The 23,184-nt window shown below is 44.1% G+C and overlaps 1 protein-coding gene across 11 annotated transcripts in view; it reads right to left on the bottom strand.

Annotated features, from left to right (window-relative positions):
• The window catches only part of LOC129825942 (ataxin-2-like), a 29,630-nt gene that overhangs the window by 1,528 nt on the left and 4,918 nt on the right, over window positions 1–23,184 (bottom strand). For 2 of the 11 annotated variants that reach the window (XM_055886087.1, XM_055886093.1), the window contains exons 2-23: window positions 22,693–22,726; window positions 22,356–22,415; window positions 17,992–18,063; window positions 16,710–16,860; window positions 15,474–15,488; window positions 14,549–14,682; window positions 14,326–14,417; window positions 13,961–14,158; window positions 12,111–12,277; window positions 10,622–10,834; window positions 8,345–8,503; window positions 7,970–8,146; window positions 7,652–7,759; window positions 7,468–7,538; window positions 5,311–5,621; window positions 5,057–5,123; window positions 4,769–4,915; window positions 3,890–3,907; window positions 3,277–3,343; window positions 984–1,177; window positions 688–817; window positions 15–406 (exon numbers count right to left, since the gene is read on the bottom strand). In XM_055886087.1, coding sequence (XP_055742062.1) covers window positions 15–406; window positions 688–817; window positions 984–1,177; window positions 3,277–3,343; window positions 3,890–3,907; window positions 4,769–4,915; window positions 5,057–5,123; window positions 5,311–5,621; window positions 7,468–7,538; window positions 7,652–7,759; window positions 7,970–8,146; window positions 8,345–8,503; window positions 10,622–10,834; window positions 12,111–12,277; window positions 13,961–14,158; window positions 14,326–14,417; window positions 14,549–14,682; window positions 15,474–15,488; window positions 16,710–16,860; window positions 17,992–18,063; window positions 22,356–22,415; window positions 22,693–22,726 — 2,977 coding nt within the window. Of the gene's footprint in view, window positions 1–14; window positions 407–687; window positions 818–983; window positions 1,178–3,270; window positions 3,344–3,889; window positions 3,908–4,768; window positions 4,916–5,056; window positions 5,124–5,310; window positions 5,622–7,467; window positions 7,539–7,651; window positions 7,760–7,969; window positions 8,147–8,344; window positions 8,504–10,621; window positions 10,835–12,110; window positions 12,278–13,960; window positions 14,159–14,325; window positions 14,418–14,548; window positions 14,683–15,473; window positions 15,489–16,709; window positions 16,861–17,991; window positions 18,064–20,586; window positions 20,732–22,355; window positions 22,416–22,692; window positions 22,727–23,184 lie in introns of those variants that run through there. The other 9 variants (XM_055886086.1, XM_055886092.1, XM_055886095.1 and 6 more) reach the window with 9 other exon arrangements.

The following is a 23,184-nucleotide window of genomic DNA, read 5'->3' as shown; positions in this document are numbered from 1 at the left end:
CTGGGACCACTAACCTGTTCATATAGTATGTACTCAGAGTGAAGGGAAGGGCTTCTGAAGGTGGAGCTCACCTGCTGCATGTGGGCCATGTGGGAGGGGTTGTAGCCGTGCTGCATCTGCTGGGGGTGGATGTAGACGGCCTGCTGGGCCGAGGGGAAGCTGCCCTGGGGGGACTGGGGGTTGGTCCCCGGGGTCATGGAGGGCGGGGTGGGGGCCAGGGCCTGGTACATCTGCTGCTGGGGCTGGTTGCCCATGTGCAGGGCCTGGGCGGCTGCAGCCTGGTGCTGTTGGACGGGGCTGGGAGCCGGGTGGTTTCCCCCATGCTGCCCGCCCTGCTGGGCCTGGCCTGTGGGCGTGACCGAGGGTTGGGGGTGCTGGTACTGCTGCGGCATGGGGCCTTGTGACACTGGAACCCCAAAACAAAGACTGGGTTATTGGCACGGACCAGATTGAATGTAGAGTGTTTGCTTAACCGCAACAAAGTTATCTAAACGTACATTTTTGGGGGGGAACTGGAGTGAGTATGCAACGCTATTACAAATGTCTCTACTTCCGGTCCCAGAACCTAAATGAAGTAGCTAATTTTGTTCTGGGTGCCAAGATAAGGTACACAAAGACAGGAGACTAAACAAAGTGACAATAGAGTGACACACAGAGGAGGGGGAGGGGGGGGGGGGCGTTGCTTACCATACATGGTGTGAGTCTGCTCGCCATACTGGGTGGTGGAGGAGGAGACCAGCTGGCCGGGCTGGCCGTGGTTGGGAGGGGCCATCATCCTGGCCTGACTCTGCATCACCGGGCTAAACACATGCTGAGCCTTGGGGGGGGGGGTGGACACAGACACATTGCTTGTGCATGTGTATGGGTGTGTCCTATTCACAAGACACTGCTAATGATTTAAAGGCATACATGCCAATCTTTTCCGATACCTTTATGGACAGTGGAAAGACTCGAGTCGAGTTGTAATTTTGGCATATTGTTACCTGTGACTGGTAGTGGGGCATCTGCTGCATCAGTTGCTGGCTGGTAAACTGCTGTGGGCTGCAGGTGAAGTACTGGGCTGAATAGGTGGGGCTTTGGGCCACGATGGGCTGCCCCGCGGCCTGGGCCGGGTGCATCATGGTGGGTGTGCCCTGGGGGTGGTGCTGGTCTGACCTCTGCTGGGGCATGTTGGCTACTGCAGCAGCCAGTGGAACACAACATCCAGGATTACAGGAAAGAGATAGTTGAAGTCGGAAGTTTACATACACTTAGGTTGGAGTCATTAAAACTCGTTTTTCAACCACTACACAAATGTCTTGTTACCAAACTATAGTTTTGGCAAGTCGTTTCGGACATCTACTTTGTGCATGACAAGTAATTTTTCCAACTATATCACAATTCCAGTGGGTCAGAAGTTCACATACACTAAGTTGACTTTGCCTTTAAACAACTTGGAAAATTCCAGAACATGTCATGGCATTAGACGCTTCTGATAGGCTAATTGACATAATTTGAGTCAATTGGAGGTGTACCTGTGGATGTATTTCAAGGCCTACCTTCAAACTCAGTACCTCTTTGCATGACATCATGGGAAAATCAAAAGAAATCAGCCAAGACGTCAGAAAAAAAATTGTAGACCTCCACAAGTCTGGTTCATCCTTGGGAGCAACTTCCGCCTGAAGGTACCACGTTCATCTGTACAAACAATAGTACGCAAGTATAAACACCATGGAACCATGCAGCCGTCATAACGCTCAGGAAGGAGACGCATTCTTTCTCCTAGAGAGGAAGTACTTTGGTGCGAAATGTGCAAATCAATCCCAGAACAGCAAAGGACGATGTGAAGATGCTGGAGGAAACAGGTACAAAAGTACCTATATCCACAGTAAAACTAGTCCCATCTCGACATAACCTGAAAGGGCGCTCAGCAAGGAAGAAGCCACTGCTCCAAACCCGCCATAAATAATCCAGACTATGGTTTGCAACTGCACATGGGGACAAAGATTGTACTTTTTGGAGAAATGTCCTCTGGTCTGATGAACAAAAATAGAACTGTTAGGCCATAATGGCCATTGTTATGTTTGGAAGCCGAAGAACAATCTAGAAGAAAAAAGAAACGCACACCTATGTAGGCGAGGTGCTGGCTAGCGGAGTAGAAAACTAGAAAATAAAGGAGAGCCGCACACTCTAGGAGCTCAGATGCAAAAATATTTAATTACCAACGTTTCGACAGACAAGCTGTCTTCACCCCTGTGCTTCATCCCAACCGTGAAGCACAGGGGTGGCAGCATCATGTTGTAGGGGTGCTTTGCTGTAGGAAGGACTGGTGCACTTCAGAAAATAGATGGCATCATGAGAAAAGAAGATTATGTGGATATATTGAAGCAACATCAAGACATTAGTCAGGAAGTTAAAGCTTGGTCTTCCAAATGGACAATGACCCCAAGCATACTCCCAAAGTTGTGGCAAAATGGCTTAAGGACAACAAAGTCAAGGTATTGGAGTGGCCATCACAAAGCCCTGACCTCAATCCTATAGAGAATTTGTGGGCAGAACTGAAAAAGCGTGTGCGAGCAAGGAGGCCTACAAACCTGACTCAATTACACTAGCTCTGTCAGGAGGAATGGGCCAATACTGACCCAATTTATTGTGGGAAGCTTGTGGAAGGCTACCCAAAACGTTTGACCCAAGTAAAACAATTCAAAGGCAATACTACCCAATACTAATTGAGTGTAAGTAAACTTCTGACCCACTGGGAATGTGATGAGAAATAAAAGCTGAAATAAATCATTCTCTACTATTATTCTGACATTTCACATTCTTAAAATAAAGTGGTGACCTAACACAGGAACTTTTTACGAGGATTAAATGTCAGGAATTGTGAAAAACTGAGATTAAATGCATTTGGCTAAGGTGTATGTAAACTTCTGACTTCAACTGTATGTTCACGGGGGGGACAGCCTTCTTAAATTCAATATTAGTCTACAGTACTGAATTTAACCTGTGACATGGTTTCCAAAAGCACTGTTAATCAGAGCAGCTCCCCAGCAGTTCGCTCCCCAGCAGACTAGACAGCAATATCTAGCACCGCTACGACCCCATGCAGGCCAGGTGTTACAACTAAAAATGTACCTGCACACGTGGTCTTATTCTCTTTTGACTATGCGTTTGCTAGAATACTTTGACCCTATACGCATGTGTGTCTGACATACCAAGATGCTGAACTGTGCTATTAGTGAAGACAGGGGACTACATGGGACAGACAGCACTGGCAGTGAGCATTCTCACCTTTACCTGGTCTGTAGGGCTTGGACTGGCTCACCGTCATATGAGGCATCTGGACATGGTACATCGCTGGAGACTGAGAGATGAGAAGAAGACAACGTTTAACCAACTGAAACCTTACATTGATTCTCCCACCCTTTCAACATTGACTCCCTTCTCATCCACCCACACTCCTTGTTCACTTGGAGTGAGAAGAAAGGTTGGCTGGGCACTTACCTTAGGCCACATTGATACAGTGCAGCTGTCCAATGGGTTCCAACATAGCCCATTTACTAACCTGGATGACCATGCACTTCTTATTCTATATCTATCTGCAAACATTATTGCAGGCTTATCAAATAAAGACGTGAGAGATGCTCTGCATTGCTCCGGTGTTTGTAAACTGTGAGCAAGAATGACATAATACTAGTCATATTATTCTAGGCCTGGGAGAAAAGAGTAAGAATGTCACTTAAGAAAGCTGTTAAAACAAGGATGAGGTCAAGTTCTTGATAACAACTGTAGCCAATTGCAAATTGGCAAACCAACATCTGATGAGACATTTTCAAGCAAGCAAAACATCTCATACGGATTTTTGGCAAAAGGGTAAGAAACAAGTAGATAGCTTAAGAAATGCACGAACCTTCCAGATAATGCTTTTCTAATGGAGAGAGAGGAAAGGGAGAGAGAGAGAGAAAAAAAAAAAATCTTTAGTTGCTCGTTTTTTTCTTCAACCAGAAATTATTCTCTGAACTCAAATGACCGATGTTGGATTACCAACAATTTCTGATAGCAAATTCAAAACCAAAATATATTTTAGAACAATAAATCACTTAGTCCAGAGAAATCACCATCACACCATTATATATATTTCACAACAGATTAACTTCTCACAAACTGCATTCACTCAGAGCTCTACATTACTTCCAACTACCCTACAACAAAACACTTATCTTCAAGGCTACAGAAAAGTTTAAAAATGAGATTCAATTCAGAGAAAACATTCATTCATTCAACCTCGACTCGAACCAACCTAAAGTCTCTGGAAATGTCACAAACCAATATCAACAAGCAGTAGGCTACTGTACATGACTTCACACGATGAGTTTATGGCTGTGGGATGGTGAAGACCGATCAAAGTGGGGAATGGTGAAACGGTGACCAGACAGGCCAAAGTGAGAGGAGAGGGCCTCCAACATGTGCATGCCACAACTGCATATCCAAATTCTGACCACACAAATACACCCCCCCCCTCCCTCATTTCTTCCTGTTGCATGGTACATTCCTTGCAAGGAGAGAGATGCAGGGTTGATGCAACAGAGAGGACAACAGTGAGAGATATGACAGGAAAGGAGGCCAACTAAATATTTTAGAACACTCATACATCTTCCTTGCTGCGTAGGAACTCTGCATGCCAATCATTAACCAATTATCATTCAAGGGTATGTCTGAGCTTCCACAAGTACTCTTCTGAGCTGCAGAGGCATACAGGTGGGATGGAGAGTGTGTGCATGTGTCTCACCTGAACTCCAGGGCTGACTGGGGTCAGAGGGTACATCTGGGGGAAGCAGACCGTCTGGCTGTAGACTTGTTGGGGCTGCTGCACCACGATGGAGGGGCTGGGCTGGCCCTGGGGCCGCGGGGGGGTTGGAGTGGTGGCCGGCTTGGGCTGCAGGCCACACGCACGCACACACACACATGACAGGGAAACTCTATAAAAGTCACTACAGCCTTAAAAGGAATGTCTGTCTCAAGTGGCAATGTCAAAAAGCAGGATGAGAATAGTAACTGGGGCAGTCAGACAACTAACCTGAGTATTGAACACCCTGGGTTTGAACTCATGGGCATTAGGATTGAGAGTCGACTTCATGATTTGACTGCGGACCGGGAAAAAAGAACACATAGTTAACTCGAGACAAAATTATTTTTTTCCCTCAACATTTTTCGCTGGTCAGTTGTCGTTTAAAGCCACATTCTGTTATTTGTGCTTACCCTCAGAGGCCCATTCTAAAACACCAACTCAAATAGAAATAATGGGAGCAAATGCGTGGCCATGACACTCACTCTTTGACTGGCTCCTTTTCTTCTTTGTCCTCAGGCTTGGCCCCTCCGCTGAAGGTGGGTGCAGATGTCTGGACACCCTGTGAGGTCACGTCAGGCCCCCTCTTCTGCTCCGTGGCAGGACAGAGGGTAGAGGAGGATGGTGCTCCAGGGCTGCCTGTCTTACTGCTCCCTGTCTTACTGCTCCCGCCCTCCTCAGACCCCTCCAAACCCTTGTCCAGAGGAAGCTCCTTGGGCTTTTCTCCCGCGGCATCTGGTGAAGGCTTGGTCATCATCTGCTCAAACTGTGGATCTGGGTTAGAGCTGGACTGCAACTGAGCGAGAGAAAGAAAGCGAGAAAGAGTGTTTTGATCGCAAGCCGATAGTAAGTCAATACGACTAGCAATGAAGAATTGGAGTTAGCTATCCACGAAGAATTGACAGCATGACATTAGTTTTAGTTATTTTTTTCTTTCAACTAGCTGGCTAGATATTACGATTCACAAACAGCTAGCCGATAATTATGAAGTAAAACATTTTCTTTGTGTACATATATATCTTGTAAAGTTTATTGCCATTGTCCTGGCTGGAAAAAGGTTCAGTAAATGATGAGGTGCAACCAGCGTGAGGTAATACAGCAGGGAGGAGTGCGAGTGCCTTTCAAATGTAGGTTGTCCACCCACTCTGCCCAGTGGGTGAAAATGCACTATGGTGATTAAATTTCACTTCCTTATGTTCTAAAATACATTTTACCAAGACAAATATGATTAATCATGTTCTGAATCGTTCAGTGGGGTCTTTCATTAAGAGCCAGTTTGCGCTGTTCTGTGAAGGTAGTAGTACCCAGCGTTGTACGAGATCTTCAGTGGCTTGGCAATTTCTCGCATGGAATAGCCTTCATTTCTCAGAACAAGAATAGACTGACGAGTTTCAGAAGAAAGTTCTGTTTCTGGCAATTTTGAGCCTGTAATTGAACCCACAAATGCTGATGTTCCAGATACACAACTAGTCTAAAGAAGGACAGTTTTATTGCTTCTTTATTGAGCACAGTGAGCAACAGTTTTCAGCGGTGCTAACATAATTGCAAAAGGGTTTTCTAATGATTAATTAGCCTTTTAAAATTATAAACTTGGATTAGCTAACACAACGTGCCATTGGAACACAGGAGTGATGGTTGCCAATTATGGATTATCTATGTAGATAATCCATAAAAAATACAAAAAAATCTGCCGTTTCCAGCTACAAGTCATTTAAAACATTAACAATGTCTACACTGTATTTCGGGTCAATTTGATGTTATTTTAATGAACAAAACATGTGCTTTTCTTTCAAAACCAAGGACATATCTAAGTGACCCCAAACTTTTGAACAGTGGTGTATATCAGAAAAATCGTATTTCGTAACCCAATATATCCGATAATAAGCACCGAGCTCTGTTGCCATAGCTGTGCAGGTTTCGGGCGAACAACTTGAGAATTTTACATGTTGTGGTCGTCGTCTTTAGAAGTTGTTTTAACAGGTTATGACACGAGCTGAATTCAATAGAAAAGGCTTTGAAAATAAAACGCTTGTTGTATGCTCAGCATTCCGTTGACATCTCAGAGATCCGCTACGTCATCTCTCAAAATTGATATCCATCTTACCGCTATATTGTTTTATGTCCTGCGGAGAAGATGACGAGTTCAACAGGAAAGTGAGCCTGTCAGGTAACCAGTAGCATTAATTCTTGCACAGAATCCAGCCTAGCTGACATGATGTAATTTTCTTTATTTTTGACCACTTTTTCTCTGGCCTCCATTGATTTAGTCACCCAAATTCTGGCCATCCTACAAGGGTAAAAACTTTTGAACAGATTATGAAAGAGACATGAGGTTTGGACCATTGGTTTTCTTAGAGAATTATCTACACAATTAACATTATTTTACCCATTGGTAAAAATAGACATTTTTGATTGGACACCCTATCAAATTTAATATTTGATGTATTCTCCACATAAGAACATTCTCAAGAGAACGTCTGCGGAGAAAGCACTCAGAGCATGAGAGTGTGGAGACAGTAGTATGCATATTGAGAAACATCTTAAGATTCTTTGTGACAACTTCTGTATTTTACTGTCAATACCTCTTGATGAAGGAAAGTGACACTACAATAAATGCCTGATAGTGAGGACATTTAACTTACCCTAAAATCGACACTAAATTTCTTTAAGTTGTCTATTTGTTTTCTGTGGTCTGGTGCCACGGAGGGGGGTCCTGCAGCGAAAGAGAGAAATGGAGCGAGAGAGAGGAGACGTCAATCATTTCACCGCTAGTTTGAGACTGAAATATAATCTTCCTAAAAAGTGAGCCGTGTCCACGCTGCAGACCTTTAGAGAGGGGTCTGCTGATACTAGGGGGGCTCTCCAGAGGCTTCATGTTCTCCTTGTTGGCCGTAGGGGAGTTCTGTCTCGTCTCCTGGACCCGAGACTCTTTTGCTATATCGACGGAAGAAAGAGAGGAAAAGAGTCATCCTCAGTTCTATCGTCGAGTGCGGCCTAGCAAACTGCTTTGTTTCAGACGGTTTAGCCTAAGCTCACAGCAAAAGGGGAGCCACAATTTTACCATTGTGTATCAACTCTTCCCAAAATGTTCTACGTATAAAAATGTTTAAAAACACTCTGCATGGATGTGGCAAACAGACTTACCCTCTGCTGAGGGAGTGGCGGCCATATCCCGGGCGGGGCTAGCAGCAGTGGGTGATGAGGCTGACTGCGTGGTAGCAGGTTCTACGGGGGTGGTCCCAGTCTGGGCCAAGGGGAGGGAGGAAGGGCCAGGGGTGGCCCCGCCCATGCTGTTCTGCCGAGGGGAGCGAGGCCTGTGTACTTTAGGAGAGAGCAACGAACGCTGTTAACTGAAAGTCACACAGAACTACATCCCTTGCACTACATAGCCTTCACAGCTACAATACACACGCGCCTACTATGACCATGCAGTGGCTATTTGAGTAACATTTCTGTACAATCCAAGTTATTGTCAGGGGGTGTCATTCCCATCCCAATCCTGAGAGAGTGGTCTCTTACCTCCGCTGACCACGGAGCTGCTGCGGGTTGGCGGGGGCACAGGCACCTCTCCTGGAGCATTGTGGGGCATGAAGTCTACTCCCGGAGGTACTCTACCCCCAGGGGGAACTCTGTGGGTGCGTGGGGTGCGCTGTGTCTTCGGTGACATCCTGGGAGGGCCTGGAGGGAGAGAGATTGTTGTGAGACATCACATCATTGAGATAGAAGCGGAGGTAGGGACTGCAATCATCCATTAGTACCAGTAGTGCTCCGTCTGTTGGACCAGGGATAGCAGGGACACCCCTGCCAAAGGAAAAGGTTCAATCAAATTAGCTGTGGGCCTCCCGAGTGGCGCAGTGGTAAAGGCGTCACTACAGATCCAGGTTTGATCCCGGGCTGTGTCGCAGCCGGGCCGTGACCGGGAGACCCATAAGGCAGTGCACAATTGGCCCAGCTTCATCCAGGTTAGGGGAGGGTTTTGCCGGCTGGGATGTCCTTTTCCCAGCGCGCTGTAGTAATTTGTGGCGGGCCAGACTCATGCACACTGACTTTGGTAGCCAGCTGTGCGGTTTTTGCCTCCTGCACATTGGTGCGGCTGGCTTCCGGGTTAAGTGAGCAGTGTGTCAAGAAGCAGTGCAGCTTGGCAGGGGAGTGTTTCGGAGGACACAAGGCTCTTGACCTTCGCCTCTCCCGAGAAGAACTCTGGAGCGCTGTCAGAGTGACCATCGGGTTCTTGGTCACCTCCCTGACCAAGGCCCTTCTCCTCCGATTGCTCAGTTTGGCCGGACGGCCAGCTCTAGGAAGAGTCTTGGTGGTTCCAAACTTCTTCCATTTAAGAATGATGGAGGCCGCTGTGTTCTTGGGGATCTGCAGACATTTTTTGGCACCCTTCCCCAGATCTGTGCCTCCACACAATCCTGTCCCGGAGCGCTACGGACAATTTCTTCAACCTCTTGGCTTGGTTTTTGCTCCGACTTGCACTGTCAACTGTGTGACCTTATATAGACAAGTGTGTGCCTTTCCAAATCATGTCCAATCAATTGAATTTCCCACAGGTGGACTCTAATCAAGTTGTAGAAACATCAAGGATGATCAATGGAAACAGGGTGCACCTGAGCTCAATTTCGAGTCTCATAGCAAAGGGTATACTTACTTAAAACTTATGTAAATATATATATTTTTTTTACATATTTGCAAAAATGTATAAAAACCTATTTTCGCTCTGTCATTATGGGGTAGTGTGTGTAGATTGATGAGGAAAAACATGTGATTATTTTTAGAATAAAGCTGTAACGTAAAAAAAGGGGGAAGGGTCTGAATACTTCCCGAATGCACAGTATTAAATGTATTTTATAACATTTTCACGATGGTAAAACGTTTTCAGTGTAAACTTTAAAAAATGTAAAGATAATGGACCTATATATTTTTCTATAAAATCATCTTTGAGAACTAACAACCGCCAGTATAAAAACAGTTAAAGAGAATCTAAAATTCCCAAAATGTTGTGGAATCAGGCCCCCATTGATTTTGTTTTAATATTTGAGTCACTCAGATAGCAAGGCATAAGCCATTGCAAAATGTGTAGTATTCCAGGAAAATTGCTTATAAACTACAATTTCTTCTCTCAGCCCCAGACAGAATGTGTAGAATTGCAGGAAATTTGCTTTAAAACATATACATTTTTGTCTCTGCAGACAAGAGGGCCTCAAAATTTCCGTTGGAGACCGCACCATTGGCCATGCCCACACGCACCCCCCCAACAATAACTGTCACCACTGCTGAAAATAAATCCTAGGGGAAACACTGATCATGAATACATACACCATATTTACATTCAACAATACAATGGCCGTCAATTCACCCAGTGGACATAAGCACTCACCGGTCTGCGTGACAGCAAGACTTTCACTAGTTTCACAATGCCACACATGGAAGTGTTACCGGTGAGTGAGACACACAGAGACCCAGCCCCCTGGAGAGACTGCCATGAGTGACCAACACCACACGCAATTCACACTACAATGCAAATCGGTGTGATTTGAGGAGGGAGAGAGGCGAGAGCGAGAGCACGAGAGAGAAACAGCGAGTGAGAGGAGGAAAGGTAGGGTGAAGACGAAAACACACAACAACAAAAATGTCAAAGTCCAAAGCCGTGACTCAAAAGCAGCGTCAGGAGATTAGTGAGCGAAACACTACGAGTAGCAGTAGCACAGCTAGCCCAGTGTCAACCTAGTTCAGTGAGCCCAGCGGTGCATGTGGCTCTGTGTGTAACCACTCTGTTGGGAGGGAGGTAGCTACCTTCGGAGGACATGCGTCTATTGGGCATAGTGGAGACGAGAGCTGGAGCGCCGTGGGTGGAGGGGTGAGACGAGGGCCGGGAAGCCCGCGAGGGAGGTCTGGAGGGAGGCCGGGTGGGTGTGGCCACCCTGGTTGGGAGAGAGGGCCCTGACTGGTAGCAAAAAGGAGGACGCAAGGAGGGAGATGGGCAGGGAGATGGCCACGAGGCGGTACCTAATAGGGACAATTGAGAAAGCAAAGAAAGAAAGAGGACAAAACATTGAATAATGACAAATAATAGGGAGAAGCGGGTAAATAGGAGGGATGAGGTCTATGAGGAAAAAGAGGGTGATTCAAGGAAAGGCGGAGAATGGTTTAGGTAGAGAGAGATAGAAACAGCGCAGCAAAGAAGAAAGAACTCCAGTGATGTTCTGATGAAAACAGTATAAACTTGAAAATGGTCAAAGAAACTTAAGCAGGTGCAGAACAAGAGGACATTTCAGGAAGCGAAACTCAATTGACATTCAAATTGTTAACGCAGGACGAGATGCATGTGATTACGTTTTTTGGATGAGAGGATGACCCGTGTCCCTGAAACGCAAGGCCAAACCCATATGGGCCAGTTTCACAGACACAGATTAAACATAGGCCTGGACTAACAAGCACATTCCATGGAGATATTCAATGTCAAAGAAAGGTTTCAAATTAAAATAAAATCACACTGCAGGATTAAATGAGGATGACAGTATTTTTTGCGCTTTGCACAGTGCTTATTCTGTGTCAGAATAACCTGAATCCTACAGGAGAAAGTCTCAACTCAAATGTTGCATTTCGGGAAAAGGAAAGGATTTATATTCAAGAAAAACTGTTCTGAAGACTGGTAAGCATACCGGTGAACTGAAAACAAGGAACGCTGAAAACTAGGGATTGGGTAGATTCAAGAGTCTGAGATGGACCCATGCAAGGACAGCCAAAGCGATGTCCACACAACTGCCCTCTAACTATAGGATGCCTGTAACAACCCACTCAGGGTGAGAATCTCAATTGTATTTCCTTGATTCTTCATGTTCTCTCTCCTCACCTCCTTCTCAAAACCCATTGGATGAGAAGGTCAGAGGTCCCTCCCCTCTGACCTCATCTAATGGGTTTTGAGAAGGAGGCGAGATGACAAGGAATCAAGGAAATGGCTCCCGAGTGTTGCAGCGGTCTAAGGCACTGCATCTCAGTGCAAGAAGCGTGCGTCACTGCAGTCCCTGGTTCAAATCCAGGCTGCATTACATCCGGGCCGTGATTGGGAGTCCCATAGGGCGGCGCACAATTGGCCCAGCGTCGTCCGGGTTTGGCCATCATTGTAAATAAGAATTTGTTCTTAACTGACTTTTCTAGTCTGGTTCTCCCAGGGTGACCCAACACGCATACTTCCTCTAGCTTTGACAATAGTGCCATCTCATTCTCAGTCATTGTGTGGTATCATTATTGTTCTGTGCTCTAGGGTACAGGGGGTCCTTACCTCCGTTGACAACCCGCTGGTCGGCTCCAGAGCTGGGGCTGTAGTCATGGGGACCTGGCCGCGGAGGTCCGCTGCTGCTCTGGACCAACTTGGGGGAGTTCTGACGACCCACTCCCCATGACATCCCCTCTCTGTTCCTCTGGCCCGGGGGAATGTACTTGTTTTCTCTATAGAGAGATCAGAGACCCAGGTGGACTAGTTACAAACTAATGCAACTGCCACAATGTCAAATCAGAGTTGTGAATTGGTGGAATCCTGCAATAAACCTACAAGCGCTCTTCTGAAATGTCCACAATGGAACAAGAGCTTAAAAACACTGCAGTATGCTAACCCTGCATGACTTAAGGAGCGAGTTACAAGTGACTGTCTGAACATGGCTGTAGCAACCTTTACAACCGGCAGGTAGCCTAGTGGTTAGAGTGTTGGGCCAGTAACTGAAAGGTTGCTGGATCGAATCATCGAGCTGACAAGGTAAAAATCTGTTGTTCTGCCCGAGCAAGGTATTTAACCCACTGTTCCCCGGGCGCCGAAGACGTGGATGTCAATTATGGCAGCCCCCCGCACCTCTCTGATTCAGAGGGGTTGGGTTAAATGCGGAAGACACATTTCAGTTGAATGCATTCAGTTGTACAATTAACTAGGTTTCCCCCTTTCCCTAAAGTGTTGGTTCCATGTTTCATGAGCTGAAATAAAAGGTCCAAGAAATGTTCCATATGCACAAAAAGCTATTTCTCTCAAATTTGGTTCACAAATGTGTATACAATGCTGTTATACAATGCAGAGAATTGAATTTTTCTACCATAAGCCACCTACAACGTTGTTTAGGAGGATTTGGCAGTACGTCCAACCGGCCTCACAACCGCAGACCACGTGTCTGGCGTTGTGTGGGCGAGCGGTTTACTGATGTCAACGTTGTGAATAGAGTGTCCTTATGTTGGCGATGGGATTATGGTATGGGCAGGCATAAACTACGGACAACACAATTGCATTTTATAGATGGCAATTTGAATGCACAGAGATAGAGTGACAAGATCCTGAGGCCCATTGCCCTGCCATTCGTCACCTCATGTTTGAGCATGACAATGCACGGCCCATCGCAAAGATCTGTACACAATTCCTGGATGCCGAAAATGTCCAGGTTCTGGCCTGCATACTCAGACATGTCACCGATTGAGCATGTTTTGGATGCTCTGGATCGACGTGTACGACAGCGTGTTCCAGTTCCCGCCAATATCCAGCAACTTCACACAGCCATTGAAGAGGAGTGGGACAACATTCCACAATCAGCCTGATCAACTATGGAAAGGAGATGTGTTGCGCTGCATGAGGCACGGACTGGTTTCTGATCCATACCCCTACCTTTTTTTTTAAGGTATCTGTGACCAACATGTATTCCCATTCAAGTGAAATCCATAGATTAGGGCTTAATTAATTTATTTCCTTCTATTCTACATGCACATCATCATCTGCTCATTTATCACTCCAGTGTTAATCTGATAAATTGTAATTCTTCGCTTCTATGGCCTATTTATTGCCTTACCTTCTCATGCCTTTTGCACACACTGTATATAGACTTTATTTTTTCTACTGTGTCATTGGCTTGTTTATTGTTTATTCCATGTTATTCCATGTGTAACTCTGTGCTGTTGTACTGCTTTGCTTCATGTTGGCCAGGTCGCAGTTGTAAATGAGAACTTGTTCTCAACTAGCCTACCTGGTTAAATAAAGGTGAAATTAAATTAAATTAAAATTAAAGATATGAACTGTAACTCAGTAAAATCTTTAAAATTGTTGCGCTTATATTTTTGTTCAGTATAATTATGTTGAACTCCCCCCTCAGAGAGACCCACCTGTTGAGTGTGTGTGGCTCCCGCTCTCCCTTCTCTCCGCGCACCACGGCTGAGTACTTCTCCTCCTCGGTGCGCTCGTCGTTCTCCAGGGCCACGCGGGCCTTGTAGGTGGCACTGGCCTCGATCTCCTGCGCCAGCTGGGCTGCCCGTGCCTCCCGCTTCAGGAACTCCTCGGAGTTATCCCGCTCCAGGGCAACACTGCATGGGGCAACACAGCACAGGGCAAACCTTAGACACACACCCGTCCCCAAACAAAGCTAGGTGGGTGCTACACACTGGTAGTGGATGAGGCAAGTTCCTCCTTGATACACTTGACTGTGCCTGTACGAGGCATGAATGGAATGAGAGAAGCGAGTGCTGCTTACGTGTAGGTAGACAGGCTGCTGTCGTAGGTCGACATGATGCCATACTGCTCTTCGTTGTACTTGAACATGTCATTCGGGTCCCATCCATTAGACTGGAGAGAAGAAAGAGGTTTTTGGTCAGATGGCGTAAACTGATGGTGAGTGGGGAGTAACAGCGTTTTGCTACAGTGTGCACTAATGAACACACCCCGGTACATGCACAGCACTAAATGGAAAGCTATACCACGTCTGTGTCCAGGGACTCCAGGCTGCCTGAGACAACGTGCTGCTGCTGCTCCCCTCCATCCCACGGCTCCAGGTCCTTCTCCTTGTGCTCCCCGTTGATTCTGCCGCTCACCGCCGTATCCGTGAAGTTGTCTACATGTTACATCACACATTCACATTTATATACAGTAGACAGACACGCATGCAAACAGAGGGGCCAAACACACACACACACACACAGTGCAGGTGTCGAGGGGTACCACATACACACTGTGCAGGTGTTAAGGGGGGTACCACACACACACAAACAGTGCAAGTGTGCTCTATGCTTTGGCAGTGATCATGTCAGGCTAGCCATTAGACAGTCACAACCCAGAGGTAGCAAAATCAAAGGGTTGACATTAGGGAGAATGAGTACAGAAATCAATGAGGGTAAGCAACAACAAAAAACATGCACTTAGATTGCAGTCATGTAGGATGAAATATTTGACTTATGGCCTGCCTGGAAACGGGATAAGGCAGAATTGATTGAATAAGCAAAATGAATGTTAGAATGTACAAGCCAGATTCTTATACTTGAGATCAGAAGAGAAAAGTGCCATATTTCAGCACAAATCTTTGCGTTGTACACCTGTTTAAATACTTTGATGTGTTTCAGTTGAATTAATTCAATAGATTCGTCTAAATCACACTTTGTTTATCTAAAATCACCCCTCTGGCTTTACTTCGAAGAATAAAGCTCTTTAGAGAATAACGAGATTCGGGTGGGGTACTGGTAGGTCCTCCATTGAAATACTGTCTGACTGAAACAAGTTCAATATGAGGATTGTCCATTAGCAAAGTTTGCATTTCCGCAAAGCTTTAGAGATATGACAGTTTAGTCCCTTTCAAAATGAAAATGTGTCAACGAACCAAAGTGCAAGAACAGAAAACAGACATATTACCTGTGTCGGTAGAGACTACACCCATTTGAGAAGACAGAGACATGGAAGAGAAGGTCAGTGGAGAGAAGACAGGTAGCCTAAACCTAGCCTACCCCTGGGGTTCCCAACCTTTTTCCTAAAGCACCAGCGTATATTGAGGTTTCCAGTCCAACCACTTGGTTATGTTTATTTCCTTTTCAAAACAAATGGGTTACTGATACGGTTATGGGTTAGCTGTTCAATATGGCACATGGCCATCACGTTTTGGAGATAACGTTTGCATATTGTATGCATCTAAAATGACCGGCAGACGTGTGCAAGCCTTAACATGTGGCATTTGCCGTTTGTCAGCTGGAAACTGGGTCGGCGAGAACAGGAACACTGATCCAAGATCAGATCCCTGGACACTCAGGAATGCTTCAGATTTGAAAGTAGGGAAGCCCTGATCTAACCTATCTCTCCTTCACACAGTGCCACGTCACTAGTTGATTTGATTACAATGCTAACTCCCAGAAAGAGTATCATAGTTCACTGTGAAGTGTATGGGCCCTGACAGGTTTAGTGGCGATATACAGTGCAGTCAGAAAGTATTCAGACAATCCATTTTTAAAAAAAGTGAAGGTAAAATCATTTTCTTCCTCATCAATCTACACACAATACCCCATAATGACAAAGTGAAAACAGGATTTTAGAAATGTTGGTTAATTTATTAAAAATAAACAGAAATATTCAGGCCCTTTGCTATGAGACTCGAAATTGAGCTTAGGTGCATGCTTTTTTCCATTGATCATCCTTGAGATGTTTCTACAACTTGGAGTCCACCTGTGGTAAATTCAATTGATTGGACATGATTTGGAAAGGGACACACCTGTCTATATAAAAGGTCCCCACAGTGCATGTCAGAAAAAAAAAAAAAAAAAAAAAAGTATGAAATTGAAGGAATTGTCCGTAGAGCTCAGAGACAGGATTGTGTCGAAGCAACATCATGCTGTGGGAATGTTTTTCAGCGACAGGGACTGGGAGACTAGTCAGGATCAAGGGAAAGATGACCGGAGCAAAGTAGAGAGATCCTTGTTGAAAACCTACTCCAGAGAGCTCAGGACCTCAGACTGGGGCGAAGGTTTTACCTTCCAACAGGACAACAACCCTAAGCACAATCTTTGTATTGGCCAACAAATAAACATCTATTTGTGCATCCAGTCAACTTTAGGGGACAGTGACAACCTGGAGTGTATAGGTCTTGACAGTAGGCCTTACTTTTACTGGCAAAATTGAGGTCCACGTCTCTGAAGTGCACCACCACCACGTCAGAAGCCTTGAAGATGATGCTTTCCACAATGTCTTCCTGTCGTGGGCCCTCGCTGGGCTTAGGGATCTTCCTGTGGGCTGCATCTAGGACCAGGTCACACTGGGTGGACGAAGAGTGGTGAGAGCTAAATCACTTATGGTTGTAAACACTTGCTTCCTGGAGGAAATGCATGGTTATGTTTTACATTTATTTTGTGTGCTTGACGTGAGATTATGAACACTGTCCGTAACTGAGCCATGCAATGCATTTACCCTGAATGAATTAACGACAATGCTGTTAAACTTGAACCTAATGTTGAATGTATGCTAAAGCCCTATTCGCACGGGACTAATTACTATTGAACGTTGGTTATGTAAAAATTTCCCCAGCATATCAGTTTCTCCAGTGGATGATTCAGACTGGTTAAAACAAATCCTAACTACCCCTGTAATTCTTTTCCCCCCTCTAATTCACAATTGACCATTATGACGGAAGCCTGGAGGCTCTTCTAGGCGTGAAGATATTTCAAATATAGGCCTAATGACCTTCAGTTCAGAAAGTCTAAATATTAATGTACATCAATAAGAACCATGAACTGTAACCTATGCAGATATTTAATTACCTGCTGTATTTGGCAATTTATTAATTGGCACAAGTCCCCTTCATCTTTTAAAAGAGAAGTATGGCACTAGGAATGTTGATATGACAAAACAGATCATTTATCTGTAGGCTATGTGCATAGCAACTTGTTTTAAGCATCAATTTGTTCCCATCTTCTTACCCAAACTGGGTGCTGCACTTGTTAAACTCTAAATATCCCTCAAAACACAGGTATGACAATTCGCACAGGATACTGTAAGTATTATCAGAGAACTTCAGAGATGCTGAAAAACAGTAGGTTTAGGGCTGTGATAACCTTCCTGCCAAGTACAAATGACTGACATGGCAGATTCTAACAGGACAAAAATTACAGATGTGGTAATTTGTGCTTGTGTACATAATGACATTACCTGAGCTCCCCCAGTAAAACTTATCCCATCCGAATAGGGCTTAAGGTCCAGTTTTTTTTGTGTGTAAGCCTCCTTTTTTTTTATTACCAAGAAAGATTGAATATGCTGGACCTCAGGTTATAGAACACTGCTCCAGCCACAACAATTAATTGACTTGTCACCTAATAGGAAAAAGGACAGAGCAGTATGTGGTGGTGAATGTTGAAGAGTTGCCATTGTTTTATGTGATTCTCCTCCTTACCTCTGGGCCATATGTTTTAAACACTCCGTCATAAACCAATCCATTTTTAACCTTCAGTTCGCATTTGGATCCCTGAAAATTAGAAAAACACTTTATTTTCATACACATGAGTTATACTGTTTAACTATGACCTTTGCCCTGATGCTAGGAATAACTCCATTGGCAGTCTGAACAACACATTTTAAAGACATGCTCCATAACTTTGACTAGTAAGTATGTTTTTAAACCTCCCGCATTGGGCTGGATGTGTCAATGTGTAGTTCATACTAGGGCTGGGCAGTATACCATATTTGACTATATACCGATATTGATGCACAGGCTGGTTTGGGTTTTTACTTTACCATGTATAATGAAATGTCAATGTTTGGTTTGTTAAATGTCTTATGCCACTCCGTCCTGTGCAATAATGTCCATTTCCCTCTCTCCTTCCAAACACCAAGCCCCGCCGCATGTCACTCAAGGAGAGCTGTTTATTGCGCTACCACCAGAGATGGAAGAGAAAGCAAACACCCCACTCGCTGTTTATTTTCTGGTTCAATGAAAGTAAATGAACTAAGTAGACCAGACTAAGTATACCAGCTGCTATTGCATAGGCGTCTATGGGAGACCCACCCCGTTAAGTAGACCGGAACTGACCTTTTGTTTTCAATGGTAAACGACCTGAGTGAATTATCTTCATTTGTCCACCATCTTTGCTACCACCCCGAGTCACAACAACCACACAGTGAGTCTGCATGGTCAATGAATGCAGTGAAGATGCAATGCTGCAGATGGTGAAAACAATGCTGCTTTCCACTTTGCGTCTTAATATAAATCCACAAGCGTTCTGTAAGCACAATATTCGTTTGTTACTGTCTGTAAACAGCTAGTTTGTCTTCTTAGCGAGTTGTTTAAAATAAATCTTGTTAGCCACTAATGCTAATCGCTAGTTAGCTGGCTAAATGTACTTAGTCAGAGCAAAGGTAGCTAGCTAATATATCCCGATACCAGTACTGGTGTATGCCTAATCCGTTTGTGAAATGGTATATTCTAAATCGAAGAGGAATAGGGAAAGCATTAATATTTTAGCAACAATGAGACATTTAATGTAACATTAGTGTCCACTGGGAAACACTGACCAACACTTTGGTTCCTACCCTGTCACAACCTCTCCCTGGCTTTTTCATTTTATGTCACGTTAAACACTATATTCAGTGTCCACTATATTCCAAATTTTGGTTAAAGTTTCATTGAACAGTTTTTAACAATTAGAATGGACAAAGCCTCATTGACTGTGTTGCCACCAAATGATTTATATATACAGATGCCTGAAGGGGGGCACTATTTTGAAGCCACCGCGCCTCCATCTTGGCACACCCCCCACCCTTGTAAAAAAAATATTTTGGAAGCTATAGAAATGAATTTACTCATGTCTACTTGTTTTTTTCCATGTCTATTACATTAGACACATTAAAGCATACTTTTAAATTACATTATGTGAGCAAAGCAAACATTTTTTAGAAAGCACTGAAGTTACTGTCACCACTACCACAAAGAAATACTTAAACATTTAATTTTGTCCTTGAAATACTGTAGAACTCCATATTGTTTTTCTGAGGAGAGCCAATATGGCCAACCGCTGGCTTCAAAACCTGTCATTGGCCAAAACATAGCATCAACAATCCAGGGTTATATATATATATATATATATATATCATTGGTTGCCATCCTTGGGTCATGCAAAAAATATTTAGAACTTTTATAATTAAAAAAAAAATCAAATATTCAAAAATGGGAACAATATGATATTTGGCCATGTCTCCCAGCCCTAGTTCATACACGCATAATCTATGAGCAGAATTAGTCTTACCTCAATTAGCCACAAATCAATAGTTTGAAAGCTGTTTACTAGAAGCTGTAGAAGCTGTTACTAGAAGCATTATTTTCCCTATATTTTCCCCCCACCTGGGCCACCCCCCTAGCAATTTGAATTCCAGCCAATAAGCTTTAGCCCCACACAGCTAGCAAGATGCGCACATACAGCAGAGTGAGAACGAGAGCAATAACGTGGTGCACATACAGTTGAAGTCGGAAGTTTACATTCACTTACGTTGGAGTCATTAACTTGTTTTTCAACCACTCCAAGTTTCTTGTTAACAAACTATAGTTTTGGCAAGTCGGTTAAGACATCTACTTTGTGCATGACACAAGCAGTTTTTATCAACAATTGTTTGCCATTATTTCACTGTATCACAATTCCAGTGGGTCAGAAGTTTACATACACTAAGTTGACTATGCCTTTAACCAGCTTGGAAAATTCCAGAAAATTATGTCATGGCTGTAGAAGCTTCTGATAGGCTAATTGACATCAATTGAGTAAATTGGAGGTGTACCTGTGGATGTATTAAGGCACAGGTGTCAAACTCATTCCACGGAGGGCCGAGTGTCTGCGGGTTTTCGCTCCACCCTTGTACTTGATTGATGAATTAACATCACTAATTAGTTAGGAACTCCCCACACCTGGTTGTCTAGGGCTTTATTGAAAGGAAAGACCAAAAACCTGCAGACACAAGGCCCTCCGTGGAATGAGTTTGACACCCCTGTATTAAGGCCTACCTTCAAACTCAGTGCCTCTTTGCTTGACATCATGGGAAAATCAAAAGAAATCAGCCAGGACTTCAGGGGGGGAAAAAAGTGTAGATCTCCAAGTCTGGTTCATCCTTGGGAGCAATTTCCAAACGCCTGAAGGTACCACGTTCATCTGTACAAACAATAGTACGCAAGTATAAACACCATGGGACCACGCATCCATCATACCGCTCAGGAAGGAGATAAGTTGTGTCTGCTAGAGAGGAAGTACTTTGGTGCGAAAAGTTCAAATCAATCCCAGAACAACAGCAAAGGACCTTGTGAAGATGCTGGAGGAAACGGGTACAAAAGTATCTATATCCACAGTAAAACAAGTCCTATATCGACATAACCTGAAAGGCCGCTCAGCAAGGAAGAAGCCACTGCTCCAAAACCGCCATAAAAAAGCCAGACTACGGTTTGCAACTGCACATGGGGACAAAGATTGTACTTTTTGTAGAAATGTCCTCTGGTCTGATGAAATAAAAATAGAACTGTTTGGCCATAATGACCATCGTTATGTTTGGAGGAACAAGGGGGACGGGGTGGCAGCATCATGTTGTGTGGGTGCTTTGCTGCAGGAGGGACTGGTGCATTTCACAAAATAGATGGCATCATGATATAGGAAATGTATGTGGATATATTGAAGCAGCATCTCAAGAAATCCGTCAGGAAGTTAAAGCTTGGTCGCAAATGGGTCTTCCAAATGGACAATGACCCCAAGCATACTTCCAAAGATGTGGAAAAATGGCTTAAGGACAACAAAGTCAAGGTATTGGAGTGGCCATCACAAAGCCCTGACCTCAATCATATAGAACATTTGTGGGCAGAACTGAAAAGACGTGTGTGAGCAAAGAGGCCTACAAACCTGACTCTGTTGCACCAGCTCTATCAGGAGGAATGGGCCAAAATTCACCCAACTTATTGTAGGAAGCTTGTTGAAGGCTATTCAAAACATTTAACCCTAGTTAAACAATTTAAAGGCAATGCTACCAAATACTAATTGAGTGCATGTAAACTTCTGACCCACTGGGAATGTGATGAAAGAAAGCTGAAATCACTGAAATGTCAGAATAATAGTACATTCTGAAAATAAAGTGGTGATCCTAACTGACCTAAGACAGGGGTTTTAACTAGGATTAAATGTCAGGAATTGTGAAACTGAGTTAATGTATTTGGCTAAGGTGTATGTAAACTTCCGACTTCAACTGTATGTGATGTAGTACGCAATTTTCGGGGACCCTTTTGTTTCATGAGCGTTACTTTCAGAACTACTAACTGAAAAGTATACAAAAGTATGAGAGAATCGCTTTAAAACAATGAGTTTAGAAAAACATGCAGATAAAAAGCTGAATAATTCATTCATTGCAAATTCACTCCGAAAAACAGATGCCTCTGTTCTTTCAAATGTATCTGTCATTCACACATGGCGTAATTATCGCACGTGCAGATTTTGTGGACAAACATGTGACTATTGCTTGCTTGATATGCAATACAATACTTTTTTGACTCCATGTTACCCCTTCCGTGACCAGACAGCTCTTGTAGCGTGCTGTCATAAGGATTCCAGCGACCATTAACTAAAACTATGTCCAGTATTTCCCCTGCTATGAGGAGTGGGGACAGCTTCCATATATAGCTTGCTATGCTACCTCTGTCTATGGAAATATGTCCTCAATTAGTTTAGTTATTCCAGCCTTGATCATGCATAAAGTGATGGGGGTAGCTAAGAATAATAAGAACAGGAGGGAACATACCACTACTGATGTCAAGACATGGACCATCCTCATGTTTGCATATACACCGTTGAAGACAACCTGAAAGACAAAAAAAAAATGTATCATACAATTCAAACCTGAGAGCCCAAAACAAAATAACGCCAAAGGAAACATCTGCACTCATTGTGGACAAAGCCTGTGACAAACCAAGCAACTGAGTATGTACCAGTGTGCTTTTTTTTCTCTCTCATTAGGAAAGAAACCAATAGTAAATAAAATACCGTTCAATTTCACAATCTAGGCGATATTCCAACTTCACCTGCCCAATACAAATAATGGGTTAGAAAAATGTAATAAATTATTAAACTTAACTTACTGCTGCCGAAGTACCTTTGCCACTATGCCGTCCCCTGAATAAAGCCAAAAATAATGGTCAATATCATTGTCATTAGGGCAAGTTTCAAATAGAAATATGGCCTGCTCACTAGGTGTGCAGTGGTTAATTCACTTTACAACAAACACACAATTTCCTTTTGGATTAGGAAATATGTGACTTGAATTACATTCATGCTAGACCCCCCCAGCTCATATGATGAGAGCTTCATTGTATATTATATGCATGGGTCTGGACTCCAATGAAACGCGCACTGTAGTCCTGCCAATAGTTTACTATCAAAAGACTGAAATGCTGCTGAAATCAAGCCCATCGGGTTAACGGTAGTTTTTACAAATGTCATCTTTCAAGGGCACAATTTTACATAAGCAACAGCGACAACACCAAGGTTGAAAGCCCGTCGTCTGTCTCTTTGACCCAAACCCCCTGGCCGCCCCGCCCCCCTCCTTACTCGCACCCCTCCTTACTCGCACC

This window comes from Salvelinus fontinalis, chromosome 28, assembly GCF_029448725.1.
Source record: "Salvelinus fontinalis isolate EN_2023a chromosome 28, ASM2944872v1, whole genome shotgun sequence".
Taxonomy (NCBI): domain Eukaryota; kingdom Metazoa; phylum Chordata; class Actinopteri; order Salmoniformes; family Salmonidae; genus Salvelinus; species Salvelinus fontinalis.
This window is presented reverse-complemented; position numbering and strand designations above follow the sequence as displayed.